At 42.5% G+C, this 23,769-nt stretch overlaps 1 protein-coding gene across 1 annotated transcript; it reads left to right on the top strand.

Moving 5' to 3' along the window:
- Window positions 1–4,705: 4,705 nt before the first annotated feature.
- LOC115164831 (guanine nucleotide-binding protein G(q) subunit alpha) lies at window positions 4,706–23,234 on the top strand. Its single transcript, XM_029717672.1, has 7 exons — window positions 4,706–5,640; window positions 16,097–16,281; window positions 17,493–17,647; window positions 17,932–18,060; window positions 19,243–19,372; window positions 21,166–21,319; window positions 21,463–23,234. The coding sequence occupies exons 1-7, from the start codon at window positions 5,505–5,507 to the stop codon at window positions 21,651–21,653; spliced, it is 1,080 nt and encodes a 359-aa protein (XP_029573532.1). The 5' UTR covers window positions 4,706–5,504; the 3' UTR covers window positions 21,654–23,234.
- Window positions 23,235–23,769: the final 535 nt, after the last annotated feature.

Genomic DNA, 23,769 nt, shown 5'->3' with positions numbered 1-23,769 from the left:
ACTGATTTCCTTCTATGAACTGTAACTCAGTCAAATATTTTAAATTGTTGCCTGTTGCGTTGATGTTTGTGGTAATGACAGTAATACAAATGACAAAACATGATTTATGCTACTATTAATAATAATAGTAATAACAATATGAATAATAATATTGTAATGATACATGTTAGAAAACACTTTTAAATCCCATTGTTAATTAGCCCACTCATATTGCACGATGTTCAGTACATTTTTCATGTTGGACATACTGTACATTGTGTCGTAGTAAAAGGGGGTCCATTCTGCTCAGGAGCACCTCTAGTTTCCAAAGGAGCGTATATACTCTATACTTCATATGAATTTAAGATGACCTATTCATTTTTAATGACTTGCATGAAATAAATCTTATGAATTATTAATGTTATATTTTTATATAAATTATTTAAAAAATCTATATTTTTATTTAAATGACTAATGAGATCAAGGAAGTCATGAATTAGAGGAAAATCACATTTTTTTAAATGCCCGATGTGTAATGAATGACTCATAAAATTAATTAGGTTATCTTGTCAATTGTACTGGAGGGTTTGAAAGAATCTTTATGGATCTTTTTGAGGTTTTGGATCTCTATAGTCAGCACGTGATGATACTGGAAAATAATTTGTTTATGTACTTTTCCAAGACTAGATGTGAAAGAATAATCATCTGTTGAATGTTATGGTGCATAATTCTCTGAAATGTCATTTTGTCTTTCAGGAACTGAAAGCCTGGTACCTTTGACATGTGATGTTCCTCTCCTTGTAAATATATTGTTTAAATTCATAACCATTATTCTACTTAAGACAAGTGCCACAGGGCTTGAATTTGTTTTTACATTTTTTTTTTACCTTTATTTAACTAGGCAAGTCAGTTAAGAACAAATTCTTATTTTCAATGACAGCCTAGGAACAGTGGGTTAACTGCCCTGTTCAGGGGCAGAATAAACATGAGCCTAGTTGCATGGCTCAATAATAGGTTTTAGTCCCATGCTGGAGGCCACTGGACACAGATATTTAGCAATTTAAGCACTAGATTACCCTTGAATAAGTGTAACATATTATTCAGTTGGTATGTAGTTCAATTAAACAAACAAGTGTATGGCACTTTGTCAAATGTCACAGAACGCCCAACCTTGGCAGGAGCAGACCTTTTCCTGTTCATAATATAACACAATCTAAAACACAGGGGCGATGGTATTAATCTGACCTGTGTTCAAGACGGAGGAAAGGTGGTAAGAAAGTAAAGAACTATTAACAAAATCTGTGCACATTCTTAAAAGGATGACAACCCAATGTCTTTGTATTTGCTTGGTAACCTTTTTTTTCCTGGTAAAATTTGAAATCTAGGGTTATAATTCTACATGTAAAATGATTTGTTCTGTATGCCTACTATATTTTGGAGCAGACTTGTCATGGAAAATTCCAACCCAGTAACATGACCAAACCAAAGGAAACATCAACGAGGTCATCAATAACTAATTCCATTAACTTTCACTCGATGTTGCTATTAATATTATGACCATGCCAATTAAATATTATTAATTTGCATATTAAAAGTACTCTAGGAAATTAGGGAAGTGCAGTATCCTGTCAATTACACCAGACAGGAAGCACAGCAACGCCCTATGATTTGAGTAGCTACCATTATGCAAATGTACACTATACAGTGCATTTGGAAAGAGTTCAGACCCCTTGACTTGTTCCACATTTTGTTACGTTACAGCATATTCTAAAATTGATAGTTTTTCCCCCTCATCAATCTACACACAATATCCCATAATGACAAGGCAAAGACAGATTGACATTTTAGCTAATTTATTTTGATAAAAAAAATCACATTTGCATAATGCAGGCCAAAGAGTTCAATCTTGGTTTCATCAGACCAGAGAATCATGTTTCTCATGGTCTGAGAGTCCTTTAAGTGCCTTTTGGCAGACTCCAAGCGGGCTGTCATGTGCCTTTTACTGAGGAGTGGCTTCCATCTGGCCACTCTACCATAAAGACCTGATTGGTGGAGTGTTGCAGAGATGGGAGAACCTTCCAGAAGGACAACCATCTTCACAGAGGAACTCTGGAGCGCTGTCAGTGACCATTGGGATCTTGGGCACCTCACTGACCAATGAATCAAATGTATTTATAAAGCCCTTCGTACATCAGCTGATGTCACAAAGTGCTGTACAGAAACCCAGCCTAAAACCCCAAACAGCAAGCAATGCAGGTGTAGAAACACAGTGGCTAGGAAAAACTCCCTAGAAAGGCAAGAACCTAGGAAGAACCTAGAGAGGAACCAGGCTATGAAGGGTGGCCAGTCCTCTTCTGGCCAAGGCCCTTCTCCCCCGATTGCTCAGTCTGGCCGGGCGGCAAGCTCTAGGAAAAGTCTTGGTAATTCCAAACTTCTTCTATTTAAGAATGATGAAGACCACAGTGTTCTTGGGACCTTCAATGCTGCAGAATTTTTTTCTACCGTTCCCCAGATCTGTGCCGCGACACAATCCTGCCTCGGCGCTCTGCTGACAATTCCTTCAACCTCATGGCTAAGTTTTTACTCTGACATGCACTGTCAACTGTGGGACCTAATATAGACAGCTGTGTGCTTTCCAAATCATGTCCACTCAATTGAATTTACAACAGGTAAACACCAATCAAGTTGTAGAAACATCTCAAGGATGATCAATGGAAACAGGATGGACCTGAGCTCAATTTCGAGTCTCAAAGCAAAGGGTCTAAATACATGCAGTACCAGTCAAAAGTTTGGACACACCTACTCATTCAAGGGTTTTTCTTTATTTTTACTATTTTCTACACTGTAGAAAAATAGTGAAGACATCAAAACTATGAAATAACTCATATGGAATCATGTAGTAACCAAAAACGTCTTCAACAAATATTTTAGATTCTTCAAAGTAGCCACCCTTTGCCTTGATGACACCTTTACACACTCTTGGCATTCTCTTAACCAGCTTCACCTGGAATGCTTTCCCAACAAGTGCTCCCACATATGCTGAGCACTTGTTGGCTGCTTTTCCTTCACTCTGCAGTCCAACTCACCCCAAACCATCTCAAATGGGTTGAGGTCGGGTGATTTTGGAGGCCAGGTCATCTGATGCAGCATCCATCATCTGATGCAGCATCCATGGTCAAATAGCCCTTACACAGCCTGGAGGTGTGTTTTGGGGTCATTGTCCTGTTGAAAAACAAATGATAGTCCCACTAAGCGCAAACCAGATGGAATGGCATATCGCTGCAGAATGCTGTGGTAGCCATGCTGGATAAGTCTTCCTTGAATTCTATATAAATCACAGACATTGCACCCCCACAAGCAAAGCACCCCCACACCATCACACCTCTTCTATACTTCACGGTGGGAACCACACATGCAGAGATCATCTGTTCACATACTTTGCGTCTCACAAAGACACAGTGGTTAGAACCAAAAATTTTGACTCATCAGACCACAGGACAGGACAGACCGGTCTAATGTCCATTGCTCGTGTTTTTAGGTGTGTCCAAACTTTTGACTGGTATTGTATGTAAATAATGTATTTCTGTGTTTTATTTTCAATACATATGCAAAAATGTAAAAAAAAACTGTTTTCGCTTTGTCATCATGGGTTATTGTTGACTTGGAAATAATGTTTTTAATCCATTTTAGAATAAGGCTGTAAATTAACAAAACGCGGAAAAAGTTATATATGTGGACATCCCTTCAAGTTAGTGGATTCGGCTATTTCAGCCACACCCATTGCTGACAGGTGTATAAAATCGAGCACCATGCAATCTCTATAGACAAACATTGGCAGTAGAATGGCATTATTTTTTTTAGCCCTTTTTTCTCCCCAATTTCGTGGTATCCAATTGGAAATGGTAGTAGTTACAGTCTTGTCTCATCGTTGTAACTCCCGTACGGACTCTGGAGAGGCGAAGGTCGAGAGCCATACGTCCTCCGAAACACAACCCAACCAAGCCGCACTGCTTCTTGACACAACGCACATCCAACCCGGAAGCCAGCCGCACCAATGTGTCGGAGGAAACACCGTACACCTGGCGACCTTGTCAGCGTGCACTGCGCCTGGCCCGCCACAGGAGGCGCTAGTGCGCAATGAGACAAGGATATCCCTGCCGGCCAAACCCTCCCTAACCCGGACGACGCTGGGTCGACTGTGCGTCGCCCCATGGACCTCCCGGTCGCGGCCAGCTGCGACAGAGCCTGGGCTCGAACCCAGAATCTCTGGTGGCACAGCTAGCGCTGCGATGCAGTGCCATAGACCACTGCGCCACCCGGGAGGCCCCTGTATGGAAAAACTTGACTGGCCTGCACAGAGCCCTGACCTCATCTCCATCGAACACCTTTGGGATGAATTGGAACGCCGACTACGAGCCAGGCCTAATTGCCCAACATCAGTGCCCGACCTCACTAATGCCCGTGTGGCTGAATGGAAGCAAGTCCCCACAGCAATGTTCTAACATCTAGTGGAAAGCCTTCGCAGAAGAGACAAACTCCATATTAATGCCCATGATGTTGGAATGAGATGTTCGACGAGCAGGTGTCCACATACTTTTGGTCATGTAGTGTATGTATCATTCATTTAATAGCTTTTGGGTAATAAGAGCAGGTAGCGGTATCCCACCGACCGCTTGTCTATTCGTTTGGTGGGATACTTTGGAGTCGCTTTTCTTCTGAGGACACTCCCTGCTACCACTGTCCGACGTCACCGGCTAGGAGTGGATGTCTCTGTTATAAAAACACACGGAGAATTGAGGACAGGGGAAGGCTGAACGAAAAACGTATTTTTTTCCAACTTTATTATAGGCAAAGGTATAGCAGAATAATCTAAGTTTCCCTGTTTTTGAAAGCACACGGATGACGAGTTTTTCCGTATTGGGAAGTAGGCTAACATGAGATTGGTGCGTTTTTTCTTGTGTTTTTCTTTCGTCAGAGAGAAATAACAGTATTCCTGCCTAGCGGATTGGAGTGTAAATCCGCCATATTCGGCTTTACCACGCCCGGGAGTCGACTAATGGAAATAAAGCGAGCACGTTTATTCATGTATTTTCTCATCGAATGGATTATGGGACTATTAGGATACGAAGACATACTTTAAAAAAATATGTGAAGAGGATGACTGGGCAAGAATGAGAATGCTTATCACATAAAACATTACGTATGATTGTTTTAAACGGTTCTGATTATCATATTTAGAAGGAAACTCAGACTTCCCAATTAGAATTTCTGACATTTAGTTAACTCCCCGAGCCACTGTTTGCTGACTGACAGTCCGTCAGAAAGCGAAACGAAACGGGGGAGGGGGGTCAACAATTTCTCAAATAGCCTATACATTTCTCTCCCCCCAGGCTATGCCGCTTTATAACGCGTCCATGTTTTTTTGCAGCTGTAATGGCGTGATTTGATATCCGTAAATTGTTATAACTTATCGCAACTGGAATCTGCGTAGTGCATAAAGAAGAAGGAAAGGTGATTTTAAAAGAATGACCCTAGACGCCATAATGGCGTGTTGCCTAAGCGAGGAGGCGAAAGAATCCAGGCGGATCAACGACGAGATCGAGAGGCAGCTCCGCCGGGACAAGAGGGATGCTCGCCGGGAATTGAAGCTGTTGCTTCTCGGTAAGCTAGTGGTGATGATGAGTGATGCAAATAAAGGCGAACATTCAATTTGGGTGGTGCTGCGCGAGTTACTCCTGAAAACCAGACAAACTTTGTAGCCAGCCACACATGCCAAATTGTAGCAGTTCTATCAATCGCAAGTGTTCCAAAGCATTTTTATTTTAATATTGCTACCTTTTTAGAATTTAACTAATCACTTCAATACGTCGTAACTAGGATGATAGACTTGTGGTTTCTGTCTGTTTACGGACGAGGCCAAAGTCTAGGCGTTTTATTGGTAGCAATTACAGGGTCGAGAAATCCTGAGCTAAACGAGTGTTTACTTGCACTACATATAAGACTTGTAGACGTTCTTGAATGTTTCGAGTCGGAACGTTTGGCCCAACAATCTGTGCACGCGACTCGCCCACGTCTCTAAATAAGACGGCCTTTTTTTTTAAAGGTACACTCTGGGATAAGGCTTTCTGTTCAATGGTCATTTCAATTCCTGACATTTAACCTACCCATTGACTCATGAAGAATATCATTTATGAATGCCTAATGCTTTTCTATCACACCCCCAAAATATAAAGGTTTATTCGTGTTTACAAACATGAAGACCTTAAGCAAGAAATAGGCTAATAGTTTTAAACATATTTTTGAAGGTATCATGTGGATGTCATGGATTGTCAGTCCTTGCATCTAGAGCTATGTCTATGAATTTGAGAGGGGTTACATTTCCCCAGCTCCATCCCTCAGCTTCTGTATAGGCCTATATCAGGAAAAGTGTCAGGGGAAAACGTTTTGTTCATTTTTTTATCCTAGAATGTAGGTTTAATGGACCATCTTTTACTAAGTTACTATTCATTATTCGAGTCTGTCTGTTTTGGATATAGGCCTGGCATACTGTATGATGAAAGTTACTTATGTAAAAAGGCTGGCTTGTAAATTGACTTGGTTTGAAAGGGGCAGATGTAATCAAATAATCTCCTAGCTGCCTGAACTGAAAGCCAGCTCTCATAGGACATAGGTCAGTAAACTGGATTTTCCGCACACTTGCTGCACAGCAGCAGCCGCAACAGTTCTTTGAAATGCAGTATTGGTAATTCACAGAATAAACAGGTCATTACTAACACACTAACAGTGATCGTTCATTTTAGTTTTCTGGGTGTATCGAAGAAGTCCAACAGTTGTTAAACGACTAGTGCATATACAGTGAACTTTAGCATTGTTGACCTTTTTGCTTCATTGACATTCTTTAAGAAGAATGTAGCTCAGTTAGCCAGGATAGCAATAGTGTGCAATTGCAGCTCACAATTCAGGGCGTTCCTGCATGTGGGCATTCCTTGCTAGCTAGCGGGAGCGACACCGGTAGACAGTGTCCTTTGCTCCTGCCTGCCAAACACCTGCCCTCACCGTCGTTAACAGAATTGCAGGAAAACAGTGCCCGATAGACAGTGTCCTTCGCTCCCGCCAATCGGTCGCCTCCCACTAGCACGGCAGGGGCGACACTGTGTGTTAGCTAGCATGCTAGTTAACTAGCACACGGTGTTGCCCTCGCCTCCCGCTTGCTGTTTGCCAGTGTAACCGATGTGAAATGGCTAGTTAGTTAGCGGTGGTGCGCGCTAATAGCGTTTCAATCGGTGACGTCACTCGCTCTGAGACTTGAAGTAGGGTTTCCCCTTGCGTTGCAAGGGCCGCGGCTTTTGTGGCGCGATGGGTAACGATGCTTCGGTGGGTGTCAGTTGTTGATGTGTGCAAGGGTCCCTGGTTCGAGCCCGGGTTGGGGCGAAGAGAGGGACGGAACCTACACTGTTACATTGGTGCCGTGACCCGGATCATTGGTTGCTGCGGAAAAGGAGGAGGTCAAAAGGGGGGTGAGTGTAACCGATGTGAAATGGCTAGTTAGTTAGCGGTGGTGCGCGCTAATAGCGTTTCAATCGGTGACGTCACTCGCTCTGAGACTTGAAGTAGGGTTTCCCCTTGCGTCGCAAGGGCCGCGGCTTTTGTGGCGCGATGGGTAACGATGCTTCGGTGGGTGTCAGTTGTTGATGTGTGCAAGGGTCCCTGGTTCGAGCCCGGGTTGGGGCGAAGAGAGGGACGGAACCTACACTGTTACACCAGAGTCCTCCTTAGGACTAGCTGGCTAAGCTAGCACACAGTGTCCTTCGCTCCCGCCTGCCGAAAACTTTCCTTCGCAGTCGATAACAGAACTGCGTGAAAACAGTGCCTAACAGCCGGGGGCGAAGGACACTGGCTACCCATGTACGGCTAGCTAGCTACCGTTGTCGGTCCCGCCCCTTCTGGCATCCAACATGCATTAACGTGCATTAACACCACCTACCGTACTGGAGAGCTTCCGCCTGTCCAAACTTAACATGTACCAATAGAAGTATAAAAAGGGGTTCCTGCATATGCAGGAACGCCCTGAAATGCGGAACACAATTGCATCCTTCTCCAGAATAGTGGGTTCCTAAGTCACTGTAAATCGCTTTGGATAAACACGTCTGCTAAATGGCGTAATTGTATTATTATTATATTGTAACTATACTAGAGCATTGGCCATGTGTCAGTTTCCTTACTTGAATGCAACCCCTCATACACCACTCAGAATACAGGGGGTCTCTAGAACCAGGCAAACCCTATAGAGTTCTGACACGTTGAGTGCGAACAGGTGGGGCCTCAGTCTGCTCATTGGCTCTTTGTCATCACAGAAGAAGTTAATTCCATTTGAATGTAAAATTCAGAAATGTAAAAATGTAATTTGTGTTACCTTCCTGAATTGACTGCCTTTAATTGGAATTGAGCCCAACCTTGCCTTAAAAGCGTCCACATGCTTCCCAGCCAAAACAGTTCAGAAGAGTTTGTGCATATATTATGAGGACGTTTTGGACTTTGGTGAGGGTTTTTTCGGCTGTCCAGGCACACCATTTGTTTTCTAGAGGCAAGCCGAAGTTCGGAGCTGAAGTCTACGCCCATTTGTTGGTGATTGGTCAACAGTAGGGATTCTTCAATAAAGTCTTTGTGGTCATTCAACGAGAGACTACTCCTTTTCATGCACGTTTTCATTGGGAAATACTGCACCAAACATCTTAGTTAGATGTAAAATTGCATGACTAAGATCTCCTCGGCAAAATGATGACATTAATGACCGATTCTTAAATTATCTTAGATTAATTCAGACTATTTTGAGGAACTGTATACTGGCTACGGCATCTCAAAATGGACAAACAATACTATTGCGTTTTTTCCCGTTTTTCAAGCGAAGGTCTTTTAAGAGAGTATGCCAGCACACTCGTTCGGTTCACCTAGCCGACTTTGACTAACCGCCAACCGAAATGAAGAATGCTGACGCCTTACCTAAAGTATCTTGATGGGACCACCCCTAAAGCAGTCCGTTTGTGAATTCAGGTGGGATCCTGGGTAACATGTATTCTATCACATACCATTTGGACTGTCTGGTGCAAGTGTATAGGATACTTCAGATGCATAATATAAGAACATCAATATTATAATAGAAAGCACTATAAATTAAATGTATTATGTTAGGCTACTTCATTATTATTGTATTTATCCTTGACCATCATTTTTGTTGTCTACAGCTACACGTCCTCATAGAAAGTAGATGCACAATTCACAGTTCAAAAAAATACAAGCAGTCTGTCTATGATGTAATATTTCCAAAGTTGCGTTAGTTCCCTAAAAAATGACTTGTGTCAATGTTATGATGTAATCCGTGTGAGAGAAGCTGGTAGAGTGATGGGGGAAGAAGACTGTTGCCTTGATACAGGCCAGCCTTATTCTGTGTTCGTAACCAAGTGGGAATTTACCACATACGACTAGGAAAAATCCACTTGAATGACCCTTCAACTGGTAATTACTAGTGGGAAACTTGTCGATCATCCCTGAGCTCCGATTTCTCCCACATGTGGAACTCAAACGTCACCTACTAAGGAAATTACCTCAAACAGCATTTTCGGCAGTTAAACGTAACAAAACAGTATTTATAAAAAGCTAACTATAAATGTGCTTTTTTTACTCTTTAAATTGCTTACTAGCTTGATAGCTGTACATTTAGGTTATGGTTTACGCATCTTGTTGGCCGTTAGTCAATCAGCATTTATCAACGACTTCAAAGCACGTGAATGCATGCAACTGGTATTTACAACTTCACAACTGGTAAATCCCACCTCCCACTTGTTTACAAACGGAGCATTAGAACACATTAGTACTGGTCTCTACACTGCGTGCACAATTATTAGGCAAGTGAATATTCTGATCTTATCATTGTTTCTATTCATATTTTTGAACTCCAAACCATATAAACTTGAATGCTTATTGGATTTAATCATTTTCAGGTGATACGTCTTTGTGTAATGAGGGAGGGTGTGGCGAAAGTGAATAACACCTTATATCAAGGTGTGCATAATTATTAGGCAGCCTCATTACCTCAGGTAAAATGGGCCAAATAAGAAATGTAACTGACACTGAAAAGCCAAAAATGTAAAATGCCTTTCAGACGGATGCGACACTCTTTAAATAGCTCTACTATTGAGGTGTGACCACCGGACATTCAAACGTTTTGTTGCGAATAGTCAACTGGGGCGCAAAAATCGCATGGGGAAGAAAAGGCACAAATTAACTGCAAAAGACTTGAGAAGAATTAAACATCAAACTACCAGGAACCCATTATCCTCCAGTGTCACCGTATTCCAGAACTGCAACCTACCTGGAGTGTTCAGAAGTACAAGGTGTCAAGTGCTCAGAGACATGGCCAAGGTCAAGAAGACTGAAACAAGACCACCACTGAATAAGATTCACAAGTTGAAGCGTCAAGATTGGGCAAAGAAATACCTGAAGACAGATTTTTCAAAGGTTTTATGGACAAATGAAATGAAAGTGACTCTTGATGGACCAAATGGATGGGCCCGTGGCTGGATCAGTAATGGACACAGGGCACCACTTTGAGTCAGGTGCCAGCAAGGAGAAGGAGGGTTACTGGTATGGGCTGCTATCATTGAGGATGAGGTAGTTGGACCTTTTCAGGTTGAAGATGGACTGAAAATCAACTCCCCAACCTACTGCCAGTTTCTGGAAGATTCTTTCGTCAAACAGTGGAAGAAGGAAGAAGTCCTCAGCATTCCAGAAGGCCATGATCTTCATGCAGGACAATGCTCCATCACATGCATCCAAGTACTCCACTGCTTGGCTAGCCAGCAAGGGCCTCAAAGATGCCTGAATAATGACCTGGCCCCCTTCCTCACCTGACTTAAATCCTATTGAGAACTTGTGGGCCCTTCTCAAACGTGAGATTTACAGTGATGGAAGACGATACACCTTTTTGAACAGCATTTGGGAGGCTGTGGTTGCTGCTTCAGCGAAAATTGATTGTGAACAGATCAAGAAACTGACAGACTCCATGGATGGAAGGCTCATGGCAGTTCTTGAAAATAAGGGTGGCTATATTGGTCACTGAATATTTTTGAAAGGCCAAAAATGTTAGATAATTGTCATTTTGTGTTACTTATCTGTTACACTTACTCTAAAAATTGAGAATAAACAAGTGAGTTGAGAGATTATTTTTGTAATTTAGTTGCCTAATAATTCTGCACACTTAATAGTTGCCTAATAATTGTGCACACTTATATATTTCCCTGAGAAAGACAAAACTCACTTTTCCTTTGTTAAACATTCAGGTTTGAGGTTCAATAACATTTTGGATTGACTGAGAGCATTGTGTTTGTTCAACAATAAAATTAATCTCGAGGAATACAATTTGCCTAATAATTGTGCACGCAGTGTATGGTTTAGGCCTGATTTACCTGCTGCTCTGTTTGTGACAATCACATCAATGCTCTATAGACAGTGGTGTAAAAATACTTTAAAGTACTACTTAAGTTGTTTTTTTGGGGTATCTGTACTTTACTTTAAGTATTTATATTTTTGACAACTTTTACTTTTACTCCACTACATTCCTAAAGAAAATAATGTAGTTATTATTCCATTCATTTTCCCTGACACTCAAAAGTACTCGTTATTTGAATGCTTAGCAGGACAGGAAAATGGTCCAATTCACACACTTATCAAGAGAACATTCATGGTCATCCCTACTGATGATCTGGTGGACTCACTAAACACGCATGCTGTGTTTTGTTAATTTTGTTTGAGTATTGGAGTGTGCCCCTATCTATCTGTTTTCAATGGTTTCGTCTGGTTAGCTTAATATAAGGAATTTGAAATGATTTATACTTTTACGTTTGATGCTTAAGTGTATTTGAGCATTTACTTTTGATACTTAACTATATTTAAAACCAAATACTTTTACTCAACTTGTATTTTACTGGGTGACTTTCACTTTTACTTGAGTCATTTTCTATTAAGGTATCTTTACTTTTACTCAAGTATGATTACTGGGTACTTTTTCCACCACTGTATATAGACCAGTGGTTCCCAAACTGTGGGTCGGTACTCACTTGTGGGTCACGGCAGGGGTCCAGGTGGGTCGCAGGAAGCAATTTTTTTTGTGCATTTCAAAAACAAATATATTTTGTTATTTAAAAAAATATATACATTTACATTTAAGTGTGAACTTAAATGACTAAAATAAAGTATGTAGAAAAGATAAGGGACTTACAGTGGGGGAAAAAGTATTTGATCCCCTACTGATTTTGTACGTTTGCCCACTGACAAAGAAATGATCAGTCTATAATTTTAATGGTAGGTTTATTTGAACAGTGAGAGACAGAATAACAACAAAAAAATCCAGAAAAACGCATGTCAAAAATGTTATAAATTGATTTGCATTTTAATGAGGGAAATAAGTATTTGACCCCCTCAATCAGAAAGATTTTTGGCTCCCAGGTGTCTTTTATACAGGTAACGAGCTGAGATTAGGAGCACACTCTTAAAGGGAGTGCTCCTAACCGCAGCTTGTTACCTGTATAAAAGACACCTGTCCACAGAAGCGATCAATCAATCAGATTCCAAACTCTCCACCATGGCCAAGACCAAAGAGCTCTCCAAGGATGTCAAGGACAAGATTGTAGACCTACACAAGGCTAGAATGGGCTACAAGACCATCGCTAAGCAGCTTGGTGAGAAGGTGACAACAGTTGGTGCGATTATTTGCAAATGGAAGAAACACAAAAGAACTGTCAATCTCCCTCAGCCTGGTGCTCCATGCAAGATCTCACCTCGTGGAGTTGCAATGATCATGAGAACGGTGAGGAATCAGCCCAGAACTACACGGGAGGACCTTGTCAATGATCTCAAGGCAGCTGGGACCATAGTCACCAAGAAAACAATTGGTAACACACTACGCCGTGAAGGACTGAAATCCTGCAGCGCCCGCGAGATCCCCCTGCTCAAGAAAGCACATATACATGCCCGTCTGAAGTTTGCCAATGAACATCTGAATGATTCAGAGGACAACTGGGTGAAAGTGTTGTGGTCAGATGAGATGAAAATGGAGCTCTTTGGCACCAACTCAACTCGCCGTGTTTGGAGGAGGAGGAATGCTGCCTATGACCCCAAGAAAACCATCCCCACAGTCCAACCTGGAGGTGGAAACATTATGCTTTGGGGGTGTTTTTCTGCTAAGGGGACAGGACAACTTCACCGCATCAAAGGGACGATGGACGGGGCCATGTACCGTCAAATCTTGGGTGAGAACCTCCTTCCCTCAGCCAGGGCATTGAAAATGGGTCGTGGATGGGTATTCCAGCATGACAATGACTCAAAACACACGGCCAACAAAGGAGTGGCTCAAGAAGAAGTACATTAAGGTCCTGGAGTGGCCTTGCCAGTCTCCAGACCTTAATCCCATAGAAAATCTGTGGAGGGAGCTGAAGGTTCGAGTTGCCAAACGTCAGCCTCGAAACCTTAATGACTTGGAGAAGATCTGCAAAGAGGAGTGGGAGTGGGACAAAATCCATCCTGAGATGTGTGCAAACCTGGTGGCCAACTACAAGAAATGTCTGACCTCTGTGATTGCCAACAAGGGTTTTGCCACCAAGTACTAAGTCTGACCCCTCATGTTTTGCAGAGGGGTCAAATACTTATTTCCCTCATTAAAATACAAATCCTTTTATAACATTTTTGACATGCGTTTTTCTGGATGTTTTTGTTGTTATTCTGTCTCTCACTGTTAAAATAAACCTACCATTAAAATTATACACTGATCATTTCTTTGTAAGTGGGCAAACGTACAAAATCAGCAGGGGATCAATTACTTTTTTCCCTCACTGTATATATTTTTGAGAACTTACAATCAACAAAATAAAAGCTAGACAATCAGGCACCGTTGATTTTGTTATAATGTTCGAGCATATGAACACAGCATTAGCCATGTCAAAATGCATAGCATTTGCTTAAAAACTGCAAAATTCTCTCAGCTCCATGCCAACATGTTTAGAATTGCAGGAAATTAGCTTTACAAATACATGTTTTCTCTGATGCCAGATTTACATGTTTTACTTATTATTTGGTCTGTGTATGTTTTTTCACCGCTCAACCCTTATGGTTGGTTGTGACTCAAAAGACACCTCAATTGGTGGGTCACGAAGCAAAAAAGTTTGGGAACCCCTGATATAGGCTGCTACCTTACCACATATATAAACTAGTCCAGTTGCCAACATTGGAACAACATATTCCCCGTCCTCTAAACTCCAATCTAATCACTAGTATCTCAGCAAGCTAAATTAAGTGCAGGTAATCTTCGGTCTTTACAAGATCAGTGTGGTTCTAACTCCATTTCCCAACATGCTGTATGTATGATCCCAAAACATTGTAGCTTTCTCTACTTCATGTGTTTCTGTGTTTGGGGGGACTCTGGGTTAGAGGGTACCACTTTACCACTTTCTGTAGGACCCTAACCGTATGCCTGGCAACACCCTTAGTCTGCAAAAGATCTACATGTACTTTACAACAGGACCAGCTGTCTGTAGTCCACTAGTTTCAGTCCCAGCCAAAGACCAGTTGATGGTTTCATGTCTACTATCTCTAGTTATCAGAGTCCTTCACCAGGGACGTGTTCTATCTCTGATCCAGAGTTGCTCCATTTCTCCCCCAGGATACACCTGCTTGCCCTCCCCTCTCCTTATTTATAGCTTCATGTAAATGAAGAGGTTCTTCTATCTCCTCTCAGAACTGTGTGGGGGGGAAGGGGGATGACGACGACTGTGTCCCTAATGGCACTCTATTCACTTTACAGTGCACTTTTATTTTTTTGTTTTTTTGACAAAGGCTCATTGGTCAAAATAAGTGCACTATAAAGGGAATAGGGAGACATTTGGGACACATCCTGAGTAATTCATCATTATGTTGTCCCTGTGTAGAGCTCGTATAGGATATTAACCTCCAGTTGTGGTTTGATGGAGATAAGATACATCATTATTATGTTGGCCCCGTGTATCAAATCAAATTCTTAGTCACATGCGCCGAATACAACAGGTGTAGACCTTACAGTGAAATGCTTACTTACAAGCCCCTAACCAACAATGCAGTTTAAAAAATACGAATAAGAAATAAAAGGAACAAGTAATTAAAGAGCAGCAGTAAAATAACAATAGCGAGACTATTTACAGAGGGTACCGGTACAGAGTCAATGTGCGGGGGGCACTGGTTGGTCGAGGTAATATGTACATGTAAGTAAAGTTATTAAAGTGACTATGCATTGATAATAACAGAGAGTAGCAGTGGTGTTCAGGAGTCTTATGGCTTGGAGGTAGAAACTGTTTAGAAGCCTCTTGGACCTAGACTTGGCGCTCTGGTACCGCTTGCTGTGTGGTAGCAGAGAGAACAGTCTATGATTAGGGTGGTAGATGTACATTTAGGTTCTGTTGAGTACCTCTGTCAAGGATCTCTCTAGGATCTAGAGCTCACATCACAATAGTTATTGTATCCATGGAGATGTTGTTCTTGGTCACAGACCAGGCCAAGAAATCTAAGGAGCTGGCAGGAGAAGCCGGGAAAGGAGATCGAGAATGTGTGCGTGTTTAAATGTGAATAGGGCTGTAATAGGTGATTATGGATTTTGGTTTGTTTGTCTTGACTCTGGGTCAGATGCTATCCTTGTCTGGATATAGTGCCTCGCACTTTTTCAATTACCCATTCCATTTCCAAGATGGCGTAGCAGTCAGACGTCTTCGTCTTGTCGTGTCCCGTGTGTGTATGTATGTGTGTGTGTGTAAACATACATACATACATACATACACACATACACACATACACACACACATACATACATACATACATACATACATACATACATACACTTTTTCTATTGTATTATTGACTGTATGTTTGTTTATTCCATGTGTAGCTCTGTGTTGTTGTTTGTGTCGCACTGCTTTGCTTTATCTTGGCCAGGTCGCAGTTGTAAATGAGAACTTGTTCTACCTGGTTAAATAAAAGTGAAATAAAAAAAAAAACATATATTCCTTCCTTCCCCATCCTCACCCCTCTCCCCTTTTACCAGGTACTGGAGAGAGTGGGAAGAGCACCTTCATTAAACAGATGAGAATCATCCATGGCGCCGGCTACTCAGAGGAGGACAAGCGAGGCTTCACCAAGCTGGTGTACCAGAACATCTTCACTGCCATGCAGTCCATGATCCGCGCCACAGAGACCCTAAGGATTCCTTACAAATATGAGCACAACAAGGTAAGGAGGGAAAGAGGGAATGGAAGTGTGTGTGTGTGTGTGTGACAGTGAGAATGAGAGAGATGTGTTACTGAGCATAATCTCCTCCTTTATGCTATCTTTCATGGAACAGTCGTCCACAATCACATCCTGTCTGTTTTGGCACTTCCTGTGTCTTCCTGTCACTCTCATCCAACCCCCTTCCATGTCATCCAGCCAAGGGTTTGTGTGTGAGTGAGAGGAAAGTCATGATCTGGTGTACTAAACCTAATTCTGCCTATTCCTTTGACCAAATAGTGGTGCTATCCCCTTCCGGTTACAAAAAGTTGGGTCTGCAGAAAAGAAAGTTCTCAAGTCACATCTAGAACTGCAGGTAATTCCACATAACTGGCCAATAGAGGAACTGAGACCCATCTGTTATCGACTGGCCATGTCTCATTTGAATCCCTAGGCCTGGTGTGACATCTGACCATGTAGTCTCATGTTGTTATTTGAGGAATGGATGGTTCCCTTATGTATGTTCAGTGGTTTCTGTTGTTCGTTAGTGTTCATATAGTCTTATTGATTAAATCACAAGTGGCCTGTATTGTATATGAAGCTTGTGGTATTTTCCTGTTGTGCTGGCTTAACGATTGGATACTTTCAACAGGGGGCAGTAGCATGTCATTCCCAGGTTGTCACCAGGAAAAAACAATCACTTCCTTTTTGGGTTTTGGTAACAAGGTACAGTAGAAATAAGTCATGAGGTGAGGCCAGATAAGGAAGTGAAGACAGTCATGTGACATAAGGGAATTCATTTTCCTTTTTCTAAGTAACATTAGAACATGATACTTCTGGAGTTGGGCTATGTGGTAGATTCATATTAGGCACGAAGAGTCATCTGTGGAACGGCATAGTGAAAGAAAAAGGCCGCGTTTTAGGCTCTTTTTTTGTAGGCTGTGCATCTCAGAAGATTCCTATATGATATTATTGGGCTTCCTGAGACGTTAATTAAACACCTCTCCAGGAGTCATGGGATCTGGTCATCTGTGCACTACAATTGCAAAATCGACCACCTGGAACGCAGCCATACTCATCAACCGTCAAGATTGCCTGCCTCTGCCTGGGTTATGCTTTAGTCCCATGTAAGACACATAGAACCTTGAATTGATGCCATTCAATTGATGTTTGTTTCTGTCGACTGAAAGTTTAACCTGGAGGAGTGTCTTAATCCGTTTTTTTTCCTCTCTCAGGGCAACGCTAACGTGGTCCGAGAGGTGGATGTGGAGAAAGTCAGCACGTTGGCAAACCCCTACATAGACGCCATCAAGTGTTTATGGAACGATCCAGGCATCCAGGAAGCTTACGATAGGAGACGGGAGTACCAGCTGTCGGACTCTACCAAATAGTGAGTAAATGAGATCTCTAACTCTACTTATGAAGGCCATTCCTGCGAGTTGCTAACTTCAATCTCAGACAGACAACTTCAATGGTCACGATGTTATAAATATTGTACTTTATCTATGGTCAAATAGTTAGTAAATAGTTAGTAAATAGGAGATTTCATGGTCGAATGTTCCCTAGGCTGCCAACTTAAAATATCTGACCATGTCTGGTCATTCTTTTTCTATACTTTCATATATTATCATCACCTGTCAGTGGGCACTCACAATACTTTTTTTGTCTCCTTAGTTACATGAATGCGCTGGACCGGATCGCAGAGGCCTCATACCTTCCCACCCAGCAGGATGTGCTGAGAGTTAGGGTCCCCACTACGGGCATCATCGAGTACCCCTTTGACCTCCAGAGTGTCATCTTCAGGTATGCCAACCATCAAGCTCACTGGGCTATTCTATTCTAACAAAGCAACAATGGAATAGAATGACACCCTGAGATGAAGGATTGTCTCAGTTCTCGCACTAGCCACTGATTATATGTACTATTCCACTTCCATATTGATGTAGTGGGGAGAACAGACCAGTGGGTAGAGCTCTATCAATTGATGTTATATTCTTGGGGCATCTACACTCCGTGGCCAGTTTATTAGGTACACCCATCTAGTACCGGGTTGGACCCTACCTTTTCCTCCAGAACAGCCAGAGTTCTTCAGGGGATGAAACGTTGCTCAGTTGGTATCAAGGGACCTAATGTGTGCCAGGAAAACATTCCCTTCACCATGACACCACCGCCACCAGCCTGTACCGTTGACACCAGGCAGGATGGGGCCATGGACCCATGGTGCTTATGCCAAATCCTGACTCTGCCATCAGCATGATGCGACAGGAACTGGGATTCGTCAGACCAGGTGATGTTTTTCCACTCCTCCATTGTCCAGTGTTGGTGATCGCGTGCCCACTGGAGCCACTTCTTCATGTTTCTAGCTGATAGGTGTGGAACCCGGTGTGGTCGTCTGCTGCAATAGCCCATCCGTGACAAGGACCGGCCAGTTGGGCGTTCCGAGATGCCGTTCTGCACACCACTGTTGTACTGTGCTGTTATTTGCACAATTCTCGCCATTCTCCTTCAACCTCTCATCAGCGAGCTGTTTTCGCCCACAGGACTGCCGCTGACTGGAAGTGTTTTTTGTTTGTCGCAGCATTCTCTGTAAACTCTAGACACTTGTGCATGAAAAGCCCAGGAGACAGACCGTTTCTGAGATAGTGGAACCAGCGTGCCTAGCACTGACGACCATACCACGCTCAGTCGCTTAGGTCACTCGTTTTGCCCATTCTAATGTTCAATTGAACAGTAAGTGAATGCCTCGATGCCTGTCGGTCTGCTTTTATATAGCATCTCAAGGCCACGTGAACACTGTCTGTAGGAGTGAACCATTTTGGCAATGGGGTGGTGTACCTAATAAATAGTGTGTAGTACCAGCTTGGAAGTTCACTAAAACAATGATCATGTAGCGAACACGAATAGGACCTACAGTATATTTCCATGCCAACTCTAGTGGTACTCAAGTCATCTGCACTTAACGCTGCTCCTCTGTTCCTATGACAGGATGGTGGACGTGGGGGGTCAGAGGTCAGAGAGGAGGAAGTGGATACACTGCTTTGAGAACGTCACATCCATCATGTTTCTGGTGGCACTAAGCGAGTATGACCAGGTGCTCGTAGAATCTGATAACGAGGTGAGCGTTGTTTTTGTCAACTTAACACACACACACACACACACACACAACAGGGCTGGATTTATGGGTAGGCCTTAGGGGTTCTGCTCTACCGTACTTCGTTGCCTGTCCAAATAAAATAAATATTGAAATATTTATAATTTTCTACTGAGACGAGCGATGACAGAAAGATAAAGCATCAAAGCGAGCTAAACAGTGTTCCTCTGTCTCAGTATGTGCCCATGTATCTGATGCTGTCTGGCTAAAAAGGGTTATGGCATGTCATACTCTTTTTGGCCATAAAGCATCAGGTACATGGGATATTTTTTATTTAACCTTTATTTAACCTTTATTTAAATTCTTATTTTCAATGATGGCCTAGGAACAGTGGGTTAACTGCCGTGATCAGGGGCAGAATGACAGATTTTGACCTTGTCAGCTCGGGGATTCGATCTAGCAACCGTTCGGTTACTGGCCCAACGCTCTAGCCACTAGGCTACCTTCCGCCCCGGATATATATAGTAAGACAGAGGGGTGCTGTATCGCTGGCTCAGATGCTTTCTCCGGTGATTTTCAGCTACTTGCGAATTAAAGGAAAGTTGGTGGGTGCGCAGTATGCTGTTCAGATGCTGGAATGATTTTGGACGAACGTGCGAAAGTAACCTACTTTTTGAAGTGATTTGTTTGACAATCAGATGAGAAAATGGACTGGTTGTGTTAATGCCACATTAAAAAGGTAATACATTATTACAGTTAAATTACATGTCTTTTACTATTAAACCCATTAAAAAAACATAGGCGGTCCCGTGAAGAAAAAAAAAAAGAAAAACCTTGCCCACCTATGGAAATCAAATGCCTGTCTAAATGATTTGTTCTGGCGCCGGCCCTGACACACAGAAAGTACACCTATTTGACTATTTAGTTAACAGCAGCACTTTGCATGAAGTTACATAATTTGACAATAGGACTCCGAATAATATCCAACAAAGCAAGTTAAATACAGGTCTCTGAAACATTGTACAATTCTGTCACTCAAATTACATTATTACAATGGACAACATAATGTGAATATCTGTGGCTATGGTCTTCTCTCTCAACTATGGTGTATTAGAGGCATACCTCTGCACTTTTGAAGGTGAAAGGCTTTTCCTAATTTAAAATAATGAAGATAAGACTGCTTTTTCCAGCTAGACTTCCCTTCCACTTGGAAAGCAGTTGTAAATGACTCCTGCAGCTGTTTTGAATACAGCCTCCGGGCGACAGAACTTCCTCGAAGGCACACCATCTGTTTGTTCCCAGCAGTTTCCAGCATGCGCTTGGCTTTTTCACTGTCTGTGTCCTTGGGGAAAAAAACTGAGACCTTTTAAAACATCATTAATGTTTATGGTGACAATACAATAGAAACAGCATAAGACCAGTTGGTTGGATGTAAAGCTGTGAAATTTTATCGTTTTGTCACCTGTACTTCAAACCTCCATGCAAATCTGAGAACTATGAGACCTGAAAGATTGCTTGTGGAGCACCGCACACAAATGAGCAGAGATTTGTGACAATACTCTTGCCTAAATGGATATGGCATCATAGAATGGACTTTGTGGATCACTTTAGGTGCGGTGTGTGTCTAGCAGTGAATGTAAAGGTTAAAAGAAAGTACATAGCAGCCCAGTGGTGAAATGAAAAGGCATCTGGAGGCCATCTCTCTCTCTATCGCTCTGATTTAAAACCTGTTCTTAACAGGATAGTGTAGCTGAACTTCCGCTTTTAATGAAAGCAGCTGGACTTAAACTGTTCTTCTACTCTCGTTTCTCTCTCAGAACCGAATGGAGGAGAGTAAAGCCTTGTTCAGGACCATCATCACATATCCCTGGTTCCAGAACTCTTCCGTCATCCTCTTCCTCAACAAGAAGGACCTCTTGGAGGAGAAGATCATGTACTCCCACCTGGTTGACTACTTCCCAGAGTTTGACGGTGAGTGGCCTCTGGGTGAAAATACAGTTTCCTTTTACTTAAAGCCCACTGGTAGAATGGTTTATGACTTGTTAAAAGCATTCATGAGCCTTTTTATAATGTGTAATAACAAGGCTTATAATATGTTTATGTCTCTAACATAGGTCCCCAGAGAGATGCCCAGGCTGGCCGCGAGTTCATCCTGAAGATGTTTGTGGACCTGAACCCAGACAGCGACAAGATCATCTACTCCCACTTCACCTGCGCCACAGACACGGAGAACATCCGCTTTGTGTTCGCCGCCGTCAAAGACACCATCCTGCAGCTCAACCTGAAGGAGTACAACCTGGTGTGAAACCATAGTTAGAATATTAGAAGGGACTTCAGCATGAGCACAGCAAGGCTGGGGCCCAGAGACCCTTCTCCAACTTACTCACTGTCAAATCTGTGAAGAAAAAATGAATGGTTACATAATATTAATTTATTGCCATTGTTGACCCTTTTCTTTTTTTCTATTTAAAAGAGAACATGATTGAAGGGTTTAGGGGGTTTGAAGGTCACTGTTGGATATGTAAAGCATAGTTCCTCCAATTATTCAAATTCTTTTTAGCGTTATCTTTTTTAAAGACACTCAATGTGGCTGCTGGGTTCTGTCCAATGCCTCTGAACTTGATTCCAAGGTGCTCCCGCCATTTAGTTTTTGATTTGATCTAGTCGGTCCATTCCAGCGCCAATCTGTGGTGTCCACTCTCCTGCTTGTCAACTAAGACCTCTGCAGTTCTAATTCATGAATGAACACATTTTTTCCCCCTGAAAGGGTGAAAAGTGTTGACACTGTGATTTCTTAAAATTATTGTTTTGATTATTGCATCCACTTTAGTACCGTTTGACCTGTACAATCAGACACACAGTAGGGCAGGAGGTCAGTCATTTAACTGGGCTGTATAGTGAGCGAGCATCATGATGCTCATCACCCATCTCAGTCCCTAGGGTCAGGAGGTCATTCATTTAACTGGGCTGTATAGTGAGGGAGCATCATGATGCTCATCAACCATCTCAGTCCCTAGGGTCAGGAGGTCATTCATTTAACTGGGCTGTATAGTGAGGGAGCATCATGATGCTCATCAACCATCTCAGTCCCTAGGGTCAGGAGGTCATTCATTTAACTGGGCTGTATAGTGAGGGAGCATCATGATGCTCATCAACCATCTCAGTCCCTAGGGTCAGGAGGTCAGTCATTTAACTGGGCTGTATAGTGAGGGAGCATCATGATGCTCATCAACCATCTCAGTCTCTAGGGTCAGGAGGTCAGTTATTTAACTGGGCTGTATAGTGAGGGAGCATCATGATGCTCATCAACCATCTCAGTCTCTAGGGTCAGGAGGTCAGTTATTTAACTGGGCTGTATAGTGAGGGAGCATCATGATGCTCATCAACCATCTCAGTCCCTAGGGTCAGGAGGTCAGTCATTCTGGAATCAAGTTGTGCTGTACCAGGCTTTTTAAGGTCCTATATATTGCCGATGCCAAAAGGATGTAGCGTTAACTCGAGGCTCCCTTTCACGCTGTTAACTAGAAAGAGTATTGGAGGCAAGACAGGACACAGCCTTTTGAAGGATCCAAGAGTTTACCGTGCGCATGTGTGACCTTTTTAAAGTGTTTCACCACGTTTGTGGTAAGACTTTTCTCCCCCATCTTGTATTAATTGTTGAATGCCAAAACCACTTGTTTGAGTCAGTAAGCCAAGCCTGACAAAACACTCATTCACTGGAGTCCATAGGTTCGTTGTTGTTAGGGCCAATCGTAGTGGCCAATCGTTTTGCGGCCATTGAGGATATTATAATACTATTGACAGTAGAAGCTGAACTCCGCTAGTGACCGGTTGTGACCATAAGCCCCTTTTTATTAAAGACTTGCGTTTGTAAGGATTACCAAAGTATGAAATGGTTATTTTCTTTTGCCTAGACAGAGGCAGGGACTGGCGGAGGGAGGACCTTGCTCTACTGATGGGTGACAGTCAGTTGTGAGAATCTGCCTATTGAAAGAGGTTATTCTCTCGTAGAGGGGCTGCTAGTCTTCTATCACTGCCTGGACTGAGCTGGGCCACTGCAAATGCAGCTATGGCAGCCAGTCATAGCTCCGAGGTCTCACGTAGACTGAGCAAACACAATGCAGCTGTGTCCTTTTGATTGTCCAATCACAGCACGGCTGTCTGACTGTTTTAGTTTGTTAGCAGTGGAGATGATTAGTTGTTTCCCATGTTAAAGGGGGCGGAGCATTGAGCACAATTTGTACCAAAGTAATCCCTCACTTCTGATTGGCTCCAGTGGCTCTGACCCCCACTTATTTCTGAATATATCAGTTTTTTGTAACAATGCCCTAAACATAAGCCTGTAATTGACATTGAGGCATAGTGCAATTATGAATGCTATAATCATTGTACATCTCTCTCTTATTTATATATACAGTTGA

Source organism: Salmo trutta, chromosome 27 (assembly GCF_901001165.1).
Source record: "Salmo trutta chromosome 27, fSalTru1.1, whole genome shotgun sequence".
Taxonomy (NCBI): domain Eukaryota; kingdom Metazoa; phylum Chordata; class Actinopteri; order Salmoniformes; family Salmonidae; genus Salmo; species Salmo trutta.
The sequence above is the reverse complement of the archived record's forward strand: the minus strand, read 5'-3'. Positions and strand labels throughout refer to the sequence as shown.